We start from the raw sequence: 17844 nt of genomic DNA, 5'->3' as shown, positions 1-17844 counted from the left end.
ACTTTTGCAGTCCAATTTCTCCTGTTACCCTTGGTAAAATAAAAAAAATTGAACCTGAAGTACTTTTTTTGTGAAAAAAAGTTAGATGTTCATTTTTTTTTAAATATTCAAAAAAATTCCTGTGACGCACCTAAAGGGTTAATAAACTTCTTGAATGTGGTTTTGAGCACCTTAAGGGGTGGAGTTTTTAGAATGGTGTCACTTTTGGGTATTTTCTATCATATAGACCCCTCAAAGTGGCTTCAAATGTGATGTGGTCTGTAAAAATAAAAAGGTGTTGTAAAAATGAGAAATCGCTGGTCAACTTTTAACCCTTATAACTTCCTAACAAAAAAAAATTTTGGTTCCAAAATTGTGCTGATGTAAAGTAAACATGTGGGAAATGTTAGTTATCAAGTTTTTTGGGTGCCATATCTCTCTGTGATTTAAGGGCATAAAAATTCAAAGTTGGAAAATTGCGAAATTTTCAAAATTTTCGCCAAATTTCCGTTTTTCTCACAAATAAACGCAAGTTATTTGAATGAAATTTTACCACTAACATGAAGTACAATATGTCATGAGAAAACAATGTCAGAATCACTGGGATCCATGGAAGCGTTCCAGAGTTATGACCTCATAAATGTACAGTGGTCAGAATTGTAAAAATTGGCCCGGTCATGAACGTGCAAACCACCCTTGGGGGTGAAGGGGTTAATAAGCCACCATGACAGGCAAGGCTACTTACGCGTTTCTGAATATTTATACGCGTTTCTGCTTATTTATAACTATATCAGGGTGCAGAATAAAGTACAATCCATTTACTTAAATCATCCGCTTTAGGCTAACGTCACACAGCCATTTTTCTTTCATCCGATAAATTTGGGCAGATTGTGCTAAATATAAGCTGATCAAAGTTTGATCAGAGTGTGATGGGATTTTCTCCCATCTTCTGCATTCTGTTATTATATTAAAATCAGATTACACTTGCTGGGAATCCGAGTACAGTCCTAATTTCTCCACAGACCTATAGACATGAAGGGCCAAGAGCAATCCAACAACTGGATGCAAGTTGTGCATGCTGAAATTTGGTTTCTTGGACCACGCGGTTCAAGGAAAAAAATCGGACACGTGCATGGCCCCATAGAATAGTTTTTTACATTCCTTATGTCAGGGAATTAGTTTTTGCTTGAAAAACAATTAATCATTCTAACAATAATGATGTCGTCTGAATCATGGTACAAAAATCGCTTTGGTTTGGCTACACCACTTTCGCTAAACAAGTTTGGGGAGCTGCCAAAGTCGACTTCATTTATAACAACTAAGAATAAGGTTTTTCGCTGTTGCAGATCTTTCCCTAAGCATCTTGTTTCCAGATCATGTGTTCTTTGCAATAGCATTGCTCATCTTGGCTCAGACTCCTGTTAAGTCTGTGTGAGTCACTGATATATGGAATACTCAAATTGAAACTGATGAGCCAGTTAAGTTGATTCTTTTGGCCGTAAAATGAAAATTCGCTACGCACATATTATCTTCTGAGGATGTAATTTACAGAGGGGATCGGTACTGAACGGTCGAAGTACATACACTGAAGCATCATTGTGAATGTACAAATCAGATTTACTCACAGAAAGGGTAAGGCTGGTTTCACATTCGTGCTTTTTAAGCGCACGCACGGCCGGGGGTAGCTCCGCCCCCGATCCGGCTCTCTGCCCGGCGTGTCCGCCCCTTCCTTGTAGCGCCGCCTCCTAGCGCACAGCGGCGCCTGCGATCGGCGCACCCTATCTTTAGCATAGGGTGCGCAGATCGTGCGCAGGCCGTGCGCTAGTTGCGCTTTGACCTGCGCTGCGCACTTTTGACGGTGCGCCGTGCACGCCAAAATCCGAAAAGTTTGATTTTGGCGCGCACGGCGCACCGTCAAAAGTGCGCAGCGCAGGTCAAAGCGCAACTAGCGCATGGCCTGCGCACGATCTGCGCACCCTATGCTAAAGATAGGGTGCGCCGATCGCAGGCGCCGCTGTGCGCTAGGAGGCGGCGCTACAAGGAAGGGGTGGGCACGCCGGGCAGAGAGCCGGCTCGGGGGCGGAGCTACCCCCGGCCGTGCGTGCGCTTAAAAAGCGCGAATGTGAAACCAGCCTAAGAAGTTTTTTTTTTGTACGTTTTTGCCATATTCCACTTCCCTTGATAAAAAAAATATGAGTAGTAGTTACAAAGCTGTAATTCAACCTTATTACATTTGTTTCATTTTAATTGCTACTTTTGACTTGTTAGAATCTGAACCACAAAAACAGACAAACAGCCAGATCGATCTGTTATACAATGGGGTAAATAAGTATTTAATGCACTGCTGTCTTTGTAAGTTTTCCCACCTACAACGAATGGAGAGGTCTGTCATTTTTATCATAGGGACACTTCAACTGTGAGAGACAGACTCTCTAAAAATAAAAAGCAGAAAATCACATTGTATGATTTTTAAATAATTAAATTGCATTTTATTGCTTAAAATAAGTATTTGATCACCGACCACCCAGCAAGAATTCTCTCTCACAGACCTCTTAGTTTTTCTTCAAGAAGTCTTCCTACTCTACACTAATTACCTGTATTAATTGCATTTGTTTGAACTCGATACCTGTATAAAAGACACCTGTCCACACAATCAATCATACTCCAACCTCTCCACCATGGCCATGACCAAAGAGCAGTCTAAGTACACTGGGGACAAAATTGTAGATCTGTTCAAGGCTGGGATGGGCTACAGGACAATAGGCAAGCAGCTTGATAAGAAGGCAACAACTGTTGGAACAATTTTTATAAATTGGAAGAAACACAATCTTCCTCAGTCTGTGACTCTCCATTCAAGATCTCAACTTATGGGGTTAGGATGATTCTGAGAAAGCTCAGGAATAATCCCAGAATTACACAAGAGGACCTGGTCAATGACCTTAAGAGAGCTGGGACCACAGTCTCAAACATTACCATTAGTAACACACTATGCTGTCATAGATTAAAATCCTGCAGGGCAAGCAAAGTCCACCTTTTCACACCAGTACATGTCCAGGCCCAATTGAAGTCCACCAATGACCATCTGGATGATCTACAAGGGTCATGGGAGAAGGTCATGTGGTCATTTGAGACAAAACATAACTTTTTGGTATCAACTCCACTTGCCTTGTTTGGATGAAGAAAAATGAGTACAACCCCAAGAACACCGTCCCAATCGTAAAGCACTATGGGGGAATCATAATACAGTCATATGTTAAAGTTTGGGCACCCCTATTAATGTTAACCTTTTTTCTTTATAACAATTTTGGTTTTGCAACAGCTATTTTAGTTTCATATATCTAATAACTGATGGACTCAGTTATATTTCTGGATTCAAATGAGGTTTATTGTACTAACAGAAAATGTGCAATCTGCATTTAAACAAAATTTGACCGGTGCAAAAGTATGGGCACCTCAACATAAAAGTGACATTAATATTTCGTAGATCCTCCTTTTGCAAAAATAACAGCCTCTAGTCGCTTCCTGTAGCTATTAATGAGTTCCTGGATCCTGGATGAAGGTATTTGTGACAATTCCTGTTTATAAAACAATTCTAGTTCAGTTAAGTTTGATGGTCGCCGAGCATGGACAGCCCGCTTCAAATCATCCCACAGATGTTCAATGATATTCAGGTCTGGGGACTGGGATGGCCATTCCAGAACATTGTAATTGTTCATCTGCATGAATGCCTGAGTAGATTTGGAGTGGTGTTTTGGATCATTGTCTTGCTGAAATATCCATCCCTTGCGTAACTTCAACTTCGTCACTGATTCTTGCACTTTATTGTCAAGAATCTGCTGATACTGAGTTGAATCCATGCGACCCTCAACTTTAACAAGATTCCTGGTGCCGGCATTGGCCACACAGCCCCAAAGCATGATGGAACCTCCACCAAATTTTACTGTGGGTAGCAAGTGTTTTTTTTTTAAACCATAATTTTTATTGAAGTATAACAATAAAAGAAGAAATTACACATACAGATTATGGGCAGTAACAATCGTTTTTACAGTCATCCAGTCAGTTATCTTTAATAGTAAGCAATTCTCTCTTTTCTGGTTTCCAGTTTCAAAGTTTAACACTCATTATGTAACATTGAAACCCCAATGATTGAACTCCACCTATACACCAGACAGCCTAAGCTCATGCATGCCCCTTGACCTAATCTCGCCTTGATTCCGAGTACGGTAGCAAGTGTTTTTCTTGGAATGCTGTGTTTTTTAGCCTCCATGCATAACGCCTTTTTGTATGACCAAACAACTCAATCTTTGTTTCATCAGTCCACAGGACCATCTTCCAAAATGTAACTGGCTTGTCCAAATGTGCTTTTGCATACCTCAGGCAACTCTGTTTGTGGCGTGCTTGCAGAAACGGCTTCTTTCGCAACACTCTCCCATACAGCTTCTCCTTGTGCAAAGTGCGCTGTATTGTTAACCGATGCACAGTGACACCATCTGCAACAAGATGATTCTGCAGGTCTTTGGAGGTGGTCTGTGGACTGTCCTTGACTGTTCTCACCATTCTTCTTCTCTGCCTTTCTGTTATTTTTCTTGGCCTGCCACTTCTGGGCTTAACAAGAACTGTACCTGTGTTCTTCCATTTCCTTACTATGTTCCTCACAGTGGAAACTGACAGGTTAAATCTCTGAGACAACTTTTTGTATCCTTCCCCTGAAAAGCTATGTTGAATAATCTTTGTTTTCAGATCATTTGAGAGTTATTTTGAGGAGCCCATGATGCCACTCTTCATAGGAGAATCAAATAGGAGAACTACTTGCAAGTGGCCACCTTAACCCCTTTCTGACATCATACGTACTATCCCGTCCATGGGACCCGGGCCCCCGACACGTTAACCCCTTGCACACCGCGATCAAACATGATCACGGTGTACCGGGGGTTAAAGGGAAGCATCGGCAGGGAGGGGGCTCCCTCATTGCTTCCCTGAGCCCCCCACAGCAGCGTTGTTAACGGGTGCCAAACAGATTCTCTTCTGGACTCGGGGAACATAGTGACTTTGGTCCATGGGTCCCTTGTTGCCAGGGACAACGACAAAGGACAGAAAGAGGAGGTGATGAGTATCCATGGGGAAATCCGGGAGTACCCAATCACAGAGGTTAATTTTTCCACATCATGTGGTGGGAGTGGTGAAGACCCCTGCATATGGACTGTGTTGGAAAGAGACTTGCCATTGTTCTGGTCCCTGTGGGAGACCAGGGTTAACCCTCCCAAGGTATATGCTATTCTGGGCACAGAATCCAAAGATCCCAAGTCAGGGATACCTGCCATAGGGGTTCCCAACCTAGGGACAGAGTGTAACCCCGATAGGTTTCCCCTGGAGGTAATGGCAGGAGAGGTCAAGGATGTTGTTGCGGGTGCAGAACCCAAAGATCCTATGTCAGGGACACCTGCCATAGGAGTCGCCAACCTACGGACAAAGTGTAACCCCAGTAGGCTTTGCCTAGAGATATTGGCAGGAGAGGTCAAGGAGACCCCATGGAACCCCAAGATGGAAAAGTCCCCTGGTAAGTTTGGGACAGCTCAGTTCCAGGGTCCCATGCAGAAACACGTGAATAATAAGAAAGCCGAGAGGAATCGGGAGTGTGTGGTCGCGGAGTCGACTAGGGACGTACGCAGGAGGAAACCTTTGGCATAGGCCAAGGATGTGGCCAGGGGTCAGGGTGAAATATATAGCACTCCCGCTAGACAGCAGTGTCAGGAGGCTCAGGTTCGGGTGTGACGTGGTACGGATGTATGCCCGAAGTTGCCAGGGTGGACCTCGGAGGTCCAGCGTGACATAGTCACCAAAGCATGGATAAGGAATGTATATTTTGCATTTTATTTGGAAATCAATGCCCCAGTCTGGACGAAGATTGGAGAGACACACAATCCAAGCTGCTTGAGGTGTAGTGTGAAGTTTGCACAATCAGTGATGGTTTAGGGAGCCATGTCATCTGCTGGTATAGGTCCACTATGTTTTATCAAAACCAAAGGCAGTGCAGCCATCAACCAGGAAATCTTAGCGCACTTCATGCTTCCCTCTGCCGACAAGCTTTTTGGAGATGGAAATTTAATTCTCCAGCAGGACTTGGTACTTTTGGCAGTGTCGACAGGTGCCTGGTTTAAAAACAACAGTATCACTGTGCTTGATTGGCCAGCATACTTGCCTGACCTTAACCCTATAGAGAATCTAGTGGGTATTGTCAAGAGGAAGATGGGAGGCACCAGACCCAACAATGCGACAAGCTGAAGGCTGCTATCAAAGCAACCTGGTCTTCCATAACACCTCAGCAGTGCTATAGGATGAAAGCCTTCATGCCACGCCACATTGATGCAGTAATTGATGCAAAAGGAGCCCCGAACAAGTATTGAGTGCATTTACTGAACATACAATATACACAGTCAACAAATATGCCTTAGTATTTGCTTCTTTATTATAATTTAATTATTTAATTGTATTTCTTTTACTGGCTTCTTCATTGCAGCATTCTTTGCAATAACAAAATATATTTTATAATATTATGCACATAGTTAAAGTGCATATTTAAAGTCATTGTCTACTTTTCAACACCATCTTTGTATTTTTATTTTAACAAAGGGTATATTTAGGAAAAGCTTAATACATAATGTATAAATTGTACATTCAACTTTCAATCAGCTCTGTATGTATTAAGTTCCAAAAGCTCCACTATACAGTATGTCTAAGGGTGGATTTAAGATTTTGCATAAGAATAAAAGTGTTCCATCTTATATAATCATAGATTAAAAAAAGATAAATCAGAACAGGATGATGCCAAAATATGTACTGAAGGAAACCTGGCATCTGATTATTTCTGCCCAAGCCATGAATCATAAACCAGCTCTGTTATTGCAGCCATTTACTGTTTATGTTAGACTGAAATACCATCCAACTCAGTTGACTAGTTGACTAGTCCAAGAGGCCGGACCTCAGTGGCTTCTTGGTGCCCAATTTCTTTTAATCTTCAGGTCACTCCCTATATTCCAACATAGAGAGAGATCTATCAGTCTAGGAAAGTGAGGCGGAGAGAAGCCACTGGGGACCGGTCTTAATCAAGTCATCTGAGCTACATCATCCCCAGCCAGTTTTTAATGTATGCTTCCTCTGAAATGCCACAGTACTTCAGAGTAAAATAAATATGGCTTTACTAATGGAGCCACTTTCTCATTAATGCTCTCTCTAGTTCAGATAGCATCAATCAGCTATCATGTTCCCTTTAACGATCTCTGTAATAACCGTTAACTACTGACTTGGATTTAGTTTTCTATTCTATTAATATTGTCATCAGGAATTACAGTCTGTATTGCTTTTGTAGTATTGTACCAATATTCGGAAAGGCTGGAGTTTGGCATCAGTTAGAACGTGTTAAAAGGTCATAAGCTAACATCAGCACTTATCTGCCGGTACAAATAGTGAAGCCTAGGGTTTCAGAAAATAGTAATCTCTAGTGGATTGCCAGGCTTGCAAAAACAGCAGTTAAAGCAGTGAAGAAGCAGAACTTTATTACACAGCTTGATATAAAGGTGTAGAAATTTTCTTACCTTGCCACCCTGGTTTGCACACGGGCTGTACATCAACTTTTACGGTGACATCTTGAGTAGCGTGTTTCTGTCCACAGTCATATGCAGTGACCTTAATCTCATACTGGTGCTCCCTATCGTAGCTTAGTTTCTCGGTATTCCTGATGTTACCTTGAAGATAAAAAGATCAGACAAACAGCGATTACTAAATACTTAGCTCAACTGAACTGGAAGCACTACATTTTTCATACTTCATAATATACTGTAAATGCTTGCTCATTTTCATTGTTGACACTGCAATGCAAATATACATACGGAAAACATAATTTAGAAACATTTTGATAAACTTATAAAAGCTTTAAAACTTTGTTGATTTGATGACATCTTACAGTATTTTTCAAACAAAAACAAGCCCCTTACTATGAAAACATTTATATGGAAAGTATATATATATATATATATATATATATATATATTTTCATAGCAAGGGGCTTGTTTTTGTTTGAAAAACACTGTAAGTTGTCAGATTGTGAGGGGATCTGTTTACAGAGCCCTCTTTTGATCAACCCACAGATTTCCAATTAGATTCAGGTCTACGCTCTGGCTGGGCCATTCTGAAACTGTGATCATCTCCTGCTGAGGTCATTCTTTTGGTAATTTGGAGGTATGCTAAAGTTCATTGTCATACTTACAGGAAACATTCATCTACAGCTTTTTAACCAGCTTTAGCTTTTGTTGCGAAACTGCCTACTATTTGGAACTACTCATAATTCTTTCCACCCCATTTCCAGCTAATAAACAGCCTTAAAACATAATGATACCTCCACCATGCTTCACTGTGGCTATGGTGTTCTTTTAGTTATGCTCAGTATCTTCTTTGTGCCATAGATACTGTACACTTTGGAATTAAGGCCAAAACGTTTAACCTAAATTCTGAAAACAACATCTATAATTATATGAGGGTGTTCCCACTTATGCAACAAAGCTATTTTATTTTTGATGTATTTGCTTCTCAATGGAATAGTGCACATTATGGGTGACATTAAAGTTGGAAAATGTCCTTTAAATGATTCTTCATGAGATTATTTTTTTAATCATGACACTAGCTGCCATTTCAACAGAGTTGTGTTAACTATTTAAATCCAAAGGTAAACAAAAATAGTAGTAGTCACCCAACATACTTTTGGTAATCAATCTGTGTATAAAGCAAACAGCACCCTAAAGCATAACGTTTAATTGCGCTTGATATAAAAAAAAATCTCAATTGGGTATCAGATGAAATTAAAAATCAACAGACAATACATATTACATACTGTACATAATCACCAGTAGGAGGAAGAACCAATATTGCATGTAGTGCACATGGCGAAAACAGTGCAGGTATAAAACTGGAAGTATCTCATCCTTGATTTAAGACGCTTGCTCATGGAAAATCAAGGCTGGAGGAAGGGGAATGGGGAAGGAGGAGGAATGGGAAAGATAAGGTAAATGTTTGTTAGGGCAGGAGTCTTTACATGGGGCACGAGGGGATTATAGGGGTAAAGACATTCATTTTTCCCCTCCCATGCACTGTTTTTCCATAGGCCGGTGTCTCAAGACAAGGGTGAGATCCCTCCAATTTTATATTTGCACTGTTTTTACCGTGGGCACTTTATGCAATGTCGTTCTTCCTACTGGTGGCTATATATGTAATGTGTACTGTCTGTTGGTTTTTAATTTCATATGATATCCGATTGGGGTTTTTTATATCAAGTTCAATTAAAAATTATGTTTTAGAGTACTCTATGCTTTATACATAGGATTGAGTTAGCCATAGATAAAGCAGCTAGAGCCATTGAATTCACCATAGTCTTTCCCATAAAACCACTAACTCTGAAAGCTAGAAATGAAAACATATCAATTATTAAATTTTAAGTTTGGTTTTTTATAGGTAAATTCTGGTTCATATTAATTTTTAGAAACATTAAAACTGACATCAGATTCTGAAAAAAAAAATTCTGAGACCATTATGGAACTTTTAAAATATGTATTTGTGAACTATTAGATGCAAGTTTTAAACAGAGTTGAATTTTTTTTCCAGACACTGAGAATTGGTTGTTAAATTATGCCCAGAGAACAATTCCCTTAGTCTATACTGTGTAAATCAGTGAACCTGTTTTCTGTGAATTTCAAACCTGACAAAAAAAATGTTGCAACCACTAATTATAGCTCACAGTATGGTATACGTATGGTAGCAATTTCTATAATTTTTGTATGATTCTGTTAAGACATAATTTTTTCCACCATAAAATATGAATACAGTATGTCTCAACGTATTACTTAAAAAAGAACTTGCATATTTTAAACTTGCAAGCATTATTGTCAACTGATCTATTTTTTATAGCACTTTGGCAAATTTTCAGTCACACTTTTGGATCTGGTTCTATTTTTAGCAGCCAAAAGCAAACGCTTGGCACTTGCAAAAAAACAAACAGTACGTAAACTGATCTTTTAACTAATACAAATAATGCAAATGGACATATTATAGTATTAGTTTGCATTTTTACATTTTATTTACTTTAGAAGGAAAGAGAGAAAGATACCGATGCTGCTGATTTTTTCTAGCAATTGTTTTTACCTCACTCTATTGATGGATTTGCAGCTACACTGCTCAGTATTGCTTTATAATGCCCTACGTGCTGCTGTTGCTTTTGAAAAAAATGTATAGAATAACAGATTCCATTTCTGTCTGATTTCATTATATGGAAGACAAATAGCAGTTAGGCTATGTGTACACGTAGCAGAGCTCTCGTGGAAGTTACCGCGAGAATTCCGAAATTCCATTCCGCGGGAAAATCGCATTTTAAATTTCCGTGATTTTCCCGTGGAAAAACTAGCGATTTGCAAGCGTAATTAGCTTGCAGAATGCTAGCGTTCTCCAAGAAATCTATAACATCACTTGGAGAACTGATTGACAGGTTGGTCACACTCGTCAAACATAGTGTTTGACGAGTGTGACCAACTTTTTACTATTGCGGCTGCCTATGCGGCATCAATAATAAAAGATGTAATGTTAAAAATAATAAAAAAATTAAAAATGGTGTTATATTCACCTTCCGGTGTCCCACGCAGCCTTCCCGGGCCTCAGCGACGCTTCCGTTCCCACTAATGCCTTGCGAGACATTTGATGACATTGCGGTCTTGCGGTAATGTAGCGATCTCACGAGGAATAGGGACCGCTACATTATCGCGAGACCACGACGTCATCAAAAGTCTCGCAAGGCATTACTGGGAACGGAAGCGTCGCTGAGGCCCGGGAAGGCTGTGTGGGACGCCGGAAGGTGAATATAACACCATTTTTTATTTTTTATTCTATTTTTTACAGGGATATGGTACCCACAGCCCGGAGGACAGTCTCCTCTCCTCCGGACCGTGGGTGCCATCCGCAAATGTTCTGCTTACTTTTCGCATGGTGGGCACAGCCACATATGGGAAGTAAGCCGAACAATCCAATCCTATGGGTGTGGGATCGCCACGATTCCACAAAATTAATGAGCATGCTGCGTATTTTTCCGCGATGCGATTCCGCCTCTGGAAAATCCGAAGCATTAGCACAGCATTGCAGAATCCCATAGGATTGCATGGGATGCTTTTTTTGCGTTTTCGCTGCAAATTTGCGCGTTAAAAAACGCAAAAAATCTGCGACGTGTGAACGCAGCCTTGGTATTCACCTACTAGCTAAAAGAAAACTAAAAATTTGAAATAGGGTATGCAAATGGAAAACTTGTGAAAAATGCAGAATATTAGTCAAATAATAGGTAGATATAGTGCTATTTCTTATGTATACACACATGACGGCTTATTCATAAAAGTTACTTGTGCTGATTTTTACAATTTAATACTATTTAGGGTAGAGATATCTCTTAATTGTTGTCATTGTTTGTGGCTTGCAATTTTGGATCCAGAGCACAAGCCGGGGTAGGAGTGCCTTAAACCCAAATGCATCCAGCTTTACAGCAGTAGACAGCATAAAATTAGAAACACACTAAGAGCTTCATAAGATCACAATGGGATCACAATATCAATTATTTACAGAAAATATCTTACAAAATGCTGATTTGAGTTTTACTACCGTATTTTTATAGTGCTGGGGAACAAACTAATAGTGCCCACTAGCAGGGGAAAATGCAGCAGTGGGTGCCCTCTGTATTTAATTGCTGACTCGCTGCTGCATCAGTCACAATCAGTTTTAGTACCGATTGTGGCCATTTAACCCCCATAGATGCTGCTGTCAACCATGACAGATTCATCTTGATGGTTAGCAGAGAGAAAGGGCTCTCTCTAGAAGTCTATTGGCACCCCATGATCTTGGGCCCCAATAGTTACCAAAGCAATCTGTTGCTAAGTTATGGTTTCGGGGTATAGTGGCCTGTAAACAGATTCTAACAGGCTATGACAGTGTAAAGCTGACAGGTTGTTATGAATGTGCTGCACTCTGCTGGGACCTTTGATACATTTGTGATTAACAAATTAACATTAATTCCATTCCAAAAGAAAATTAACAGGTTTCTTGTGGAATGGAAAGGATTTAGAGTTTCTCGTTGTCTATTGGCTATGCTATTTATTGTAACCACACCTTCCATTATATAATTATTATTATTATTATTATTTATTTATATAGCGCCATTAATTCCATGGTGCTGTACATGAGAAGGGGGGTTACAAACAAAGTTATAGATATCGTTAACAGTAAACAGGTTTCCACAACAAATTTACAATGACAGACTGGTACAGAGGGGAGAGGACCCTGTCCTTGCAGACTTACATTCTACGGGATAGCAGGGAAAAGACAGAAGGTTGGGGGTGCAGCAGCTCTGGTGGTGATGAGGCGGCAGCTCAGGCGATGGTGAGGTGGCAGAATGGTTATTGCAGTCTGTAAGCTTTCCTGAAAAGATGGGTTTTCAGGTTCCGTTTGAAGGATCCGAGGGTGTTGGATAATCGGATGTGATGAGGCATGGTATTCCAGAGGATAAGGGATATTCGGGAGAAATCTTGGAGGCAGTTGTGTGAGGAACGAATAAGTGGGGAGGAGAGTAGGAGGTCTTGGGAGGATCGAAGAGTACATGAGGGAAGATATTGGGAGATTAGTTCAGAGATATAGGGAGGGGAAAGGTTGTGGATGGCTTTGTAGGTCAGTGTTAGTAGTTTGAACTGGATTCATTGGGGAACTGGGAGCCAATGGAGGGATTTGCAGAGGGGAGAGACAGGGGAGTATCGAGGAGAGAGGTGGATTATTCGGGCAGCAGAATTGAGGACAGACTGGAGTGGTACAAGAGAGTTAGCAGGGAGGCCACAGAGGAGGATGTTGCAGTAGTCAAGGCGGGAGATGATGAGGGCATGTACAAGAGTTTTAGTAGATTGAGGACTGAGGAAGAGACGGATTCTGGAAATATTTTTGAGTTAGAGGCAACAGGAGGTGGCAAGAGATTGGACTTGCAGTTTGAAGGACAGGGCAGAGTCGAGAGTTACTCCAAGGCAGCGGATTTCATGTGCGGGAGAGAGCATGATGCCATTTACCATAATAGATAGATCGGGTAGGGGAGATACGTGAGATGGAGGAAAGATAATGAGTTCAGTTTTGTCTACATTGAGTTTTAGGAAGTGAGAGGTGAAAAAGGATGGATATGGCTGATAGACACTCCAGGATTCTGGACAGTAGAGAGGTGACATCTGGGCCAGAGAGGTAGGTCTGAGTGTCATCTGCATACAGGTGGTACTGGAAGCCATGGGACATTATGAGTTGTCCTAGGCCAAGAGTATAGATAGAAAAAAGTAGGGGCCCCAGGACAGAGCCTTGGGGGACTCCAACAGAGAGGGGGTGGGATGAGGAGGTAATGTGGGAGTGGGAAACGCTGAATGTGTGGTCAGAAGGGTATGAGGAAATCCAGGACAGGGCGAGGTCATTTATGCCAAGGGAAGAAAGAATCTGTAGCAGTAGGCAGTGGTCAACTGTGTCAAAGGCAGAGGACAGGTCAAGAAGGAGGAGGATGGAGAACTGTCTGTTAGCTTTGGCTGTGAGTAAGTCATTAGTAATTTTGGTCAGGGCAGTTTCAGTGGAGTGGTGGGGGGCAGAAGCCAGATTGCAGGATGTCAAGGAGGGAGTTAGATGAGATGTGGGAGGAAAGTTGAACATGAACATGCTGTTCAAGGAGTTTGGAAGCAAATGGGAGCAGTGATATGGGGCGATAGCTTGGCAGAGCAGTTGGGTCAAGGTTTGATTTTTTGAGGATGGGTGTTATGGTGGCATGTTTGAAGGCAGAGGGGAAGGTACCAGAAGTTAGGGATAGGTTGAAGAGATGGGTTAGGGCTGGAATGATCCTGGGGGTCAAGTGCACAGGTGGTGAGGCGTGATTTGGAAAGGAGATGAGTAAGCTCTCCTTCAGTGATGTTGGAGAGGGAGGTTATTAGGGAAGGGCAGAGGTCTGGTATGTGGAGAGGTTGGGGTGGTGGAACTGTAAAGGTTTGCCTTGTTTGGTCGATCTTGTTTTTGAAGTAAGTGGCAAAGTCCTCAGCAGAGATGAGGGGAGTTGGAGGTGGCAGTGGTGGGCGGAGGAGAGAGTTGAATGTGCTGAACAGCTGTTTTGGGTTGTGGGTTGGTTTGTGAATTAGGTCTGTTTAGCAGAGGTGATGGCTGATTTAAAGGCAAGTGTAGCTTGTTTAAAAGCAGTGAAGTCATCTTGCAGGCGTGTTTTCTTCCAATGCCGCTCTGTGACCCTGGATGCTTGTCGAAGTTTTTTGGTGAGGTTGTTGTGCCAGGGTTGCCTATTGGTTTGTGAGGGTGGCGTTGTAGAAAGCGGTGGCACTGTCCGTGTTGTGGAGTAAAGATATGGAGGACAGAGGTAGAAGAGAGTCTGAGAGTCTGTGAATGTCTAGGTGTGTGAGGTTTCTGCGAGGATGTGCTAGTGGCTGGACATGGGGGGCAGGTGAGAAGGACAAGGATGAGAAGGAGAGTAGATATTGGTCAGATAAGGGGAAGGGAGAGGTTGTGAGATTAGATAGGGAACAGAGGCGGGTGAAGATGAGGTCTAATGTATGTCCGTCTGTGTGGGTGGCTGTGGAGGACTACTGAGTAAGTCCAAAGGATGAGGTTAGTGACAGGAATTTGGATGCTGCTGTCTGGTGGGTGTCAATGGGGATGTTGAAGTCCGCCATGATGATGGTGGGGATGTCAGCAGAGAGAAAGTTGAGGAGCCAGGTGGAAAATTGGTCAATGAAGGTAGTGGCTGAGCCCGGTGGTCAGTATATGACAGACATTTGGAGATTAGAGGGAGAGTTGATACGGACAGAGTGAACCTCGAAAGAAGGGAGGATAAGGGAGAGTGGTGGTTGGATAGGGTTGAAGGAGCAGTTTTTAGAAAGGAGGAAACCCACTCCTCCACCATGTCTGTTGCCAGGGCGAGGAGTGTGGGTAAAGTGGAGGCCGCCATAACTCAGTGTGGCCGGGGAGGCCGTGTCAGGGGGTGTCAGCCAGGTCTCAGTGAGGGCCAGGAAGGAAAGGTTGCGGGAGGTAAAGAGGTCGTGGATCACGTGGAGCTTGTTGCAGATGGAGCAAGCTTTCCAAAGTGCTCCAGAAAGAGGGTCAGTGGCATGGGTTTTAAGTGTGAGGGATTGCGGTAGTTTCTCTTAGTGTGAGAAAGATAGGGGTGAGGATTAGTGGGAGGTATGAGGCGGGGGGGGCCAGGATTGGGGTATATGTCACCAGCAGTGAGAAGAAGCAGAGAAAGGGAAAGCAGGTGGGCATGTGTGCCTGGCTTCCCTCCATATGAGCAATAGAATCTTCATTCTGTTCTTGGCTTCATTGGAGAAATTGGTCTGGAGTGTCGTTCATAGTCCTTTGGAGATTGTTGCATGCAGTTTGTTGCAAATACCTATAGCCTCCCTTTTGGCATTTTTTCACCTTGCTTTCTTGCATCTTTACTGTTCACCCATTTCCCCTTTGTATTTTATCCTGGATGTCTGAAATTTGACTTTAGCTTGGGTTCCACGCCTGTCTAGTCTGTGCTTGCCTTTTCACTCCTGCCCCTTTCTTCCCTGGGAGGCTGGAGGGATCAACTTATGATTTTGAAGGAGCACAGAGAGGTACAAGACCAAGGCATGTCCACCTTCAGGGATAGGGATAGAATAGGACTCCCTTAGATTAAGGGACAGTATAAAGTCCCTCTGCTCTGGTTTTTCTACACTCATGGCATGACACAGATTTCATGCACTGCATTATGGAAACATTGCAATGCATGAGATCAGCGGCGATCAAATTGAAACATATTCAAATTTCACAGTAGGGCTAACTGGAAAATGTAAAAAGAAAAAAAGAAAATTTAAAGTAATAAGAAGTCTGAAAAACAATCACAGAAAACTATTTTGCCACTAAAAATGTACCAACAAATATAAACAAAAGAAGCACAGATAATTGATATTGCTACATTCGGAACAACACAAGCTGTAAACTGTCACGTTATTTATCCCATGTGAACATCGTCAAAAAATTAAGTAAAAATCATTCCAAAAATTTTCTATCATACTGCTCATAAAATAAGAAACAAAATGCAACCTAAGAGTTGAATGTAAAAAACTAATGGTATCACTGAAAATATTAACTTGTGCCACAAAAAACAGGCTCTCACATGGCTCAGTTGGTAAAAAAATAAAAATAAAAAATGACAGCTCTAAGTATATGCTCATTTTTTTCTGTAAAATATTGATTTTGGTGTGCAAAAGTAGCAAAGTATAACATTCCTATATACATTTGGAATCACTGCATTTGTACTGACCCAAAGAACAATGCTATTTAAGTATTTCTACTGCACAATGAATGGAATAAACAAAAGCCCACAACCAATTCCTGAATTGCTTAGTGGTTCTTCATTTTGTATTTGAAAAATCTGAATAAAAAGTCTAAAAATATTATGCACCGTATTTTTCGGACTATAAGATGCACAGGACCATGAGACGCACTTCAAATTTTCAGAAGGAAAATGGGGAAAAAAATTAATGCGCCAAATGAGGGTATGCCTTACAGTCCTGAATTCATCTTAGCCGGGGGGATTGGCAGCGCTGATGGCAGCAGTAGTTGGGCGATTCTTTTGCTGGTCCGACGCTGCAGGGTGATGATCTTGCTCCCATCCCAGCCTGGTGCGGCAGTTTTGGCAGTGCCCGGTGCTGCAGGGGGCTCCGGCAACAGGGTGTGGCAGTTTGGGCGGTACTCGGTGCTGCAGGGGGCTCTGGCGACATGGTGCAGCAGTTTCAGGGGTGCACGGTGCTGCAATGGGCTCCGGCGGCATTATGTGAAAGCCTGAAGCCCCCACAGTTCTATTACCTTGCCTTGATGATGTGGCCTCTGGGAAAATGGACGACTATAAGAGGCACCCCATTTTCCCCAAAAAATTTTTGGGGAAAAAGTGTGTCTTATAGGATGAAAAATACAGTACTGGTTCCAATAAAAATTTCAATTCAGTTCACAAAATTCAAACCCATATATAGTTCTGACTGTTGAAAAATACTTAAAGCTCTAAAAATGTGGGGATAAAAAAATAATTTTTACAAAAAAAAGTTTTTAATAAGCAAAATTAGCCCAAAAAAACTGTATGAATTTGCTATCACTGTGATCGTAAAGACCGGGCAAGTTAAGTTGCTACATCACTTATATATCAAAGTAAACAGCCCAACATACAATAAAAAATGTTCTTGAACTACAGTTTTATTGTTCACTTTGCCTCCCCAAAATTATTATAAGGCGTGTTCACATTTAATCTTTGCAAATTTGAAACAAACTGTTGTGTCCACTGTCTTTTAATATTCCTTTTGAAAATGAGAAATTTGTGGCTAAAATAATATTTTACTGAAAAATCCTTAATTTTTAATTTTTAATTTTCACGTTCCTATGCTATAAAGTTCTGCAAAGCAAACATGGGTTCAAAAAGCTAAAAATAGCCCTAAATGAATTAATTGAGGGATTTAATTCCCAAAATGTGAGTCTCTGTCTCTATATTATGCTGCTCTCAAATTAAGTGAAAAAAACTTGGTGTCAGATTTCCTTAACTCCTAAACGACCAGAGGTATTTTTGTTTTTGCATTTTCATTTTTTGCGCCTCTTCTTTCAAGTGCCATAACATTTTTTATTTTTTGGGGTCAAAATGTGAGGGCTTGTTTTTTGTGAGAAAAGTTGTACTTTTGAAAGACACTATTGGTTTTACCATATCATGTACTAGAAAAACAGAAAAAAATTCCAAGTGCGTTGAAATTGCAAAAAAAAGTGCAA

General features: G+C 41.4%; 1 protein-coding gene across 1 annotated transcript in view; it reads right to left on the bottom strand.

The window, feature by feature from the left end:
* The window catches only part of CLSTN2 (calsyntenin 2), a 1499677-nt gene that overhangs the window by 311313 nt on the left and 1170520 nt on the right, over positions 1–17844 (bottom strand). Inside the window, exon 5 of the mRNA XM_073581085.1 lies at positions 7572–7721. Coding sequence (XP_073437186.1) covers positions 7572–7721 — 150 coding nt within the window. The remainder of the gene's footprint in view (positions 1–7571; positions 7722–17844) is intronic.

This window comes from Dendrobates tinctorius, unplaced genomic scaffold (assembly GCF_039654945.1).
Source record: "Dendrobates tinctorius isolate UK_male_01 unplaced genomic scaffold, ASM3965494v1 ptg000069l, whole genome shotgun sequence".
Taxonomy (NCBI): Eukaryota; Metazoa; Chordata; class Amphibia; order Anura; family Dendrobatidae; genus Dendrobates; species Dendrobates tinctorius.
This window is presented reverse-complemented; position numbering and strand designations above follow the sequence as displayed.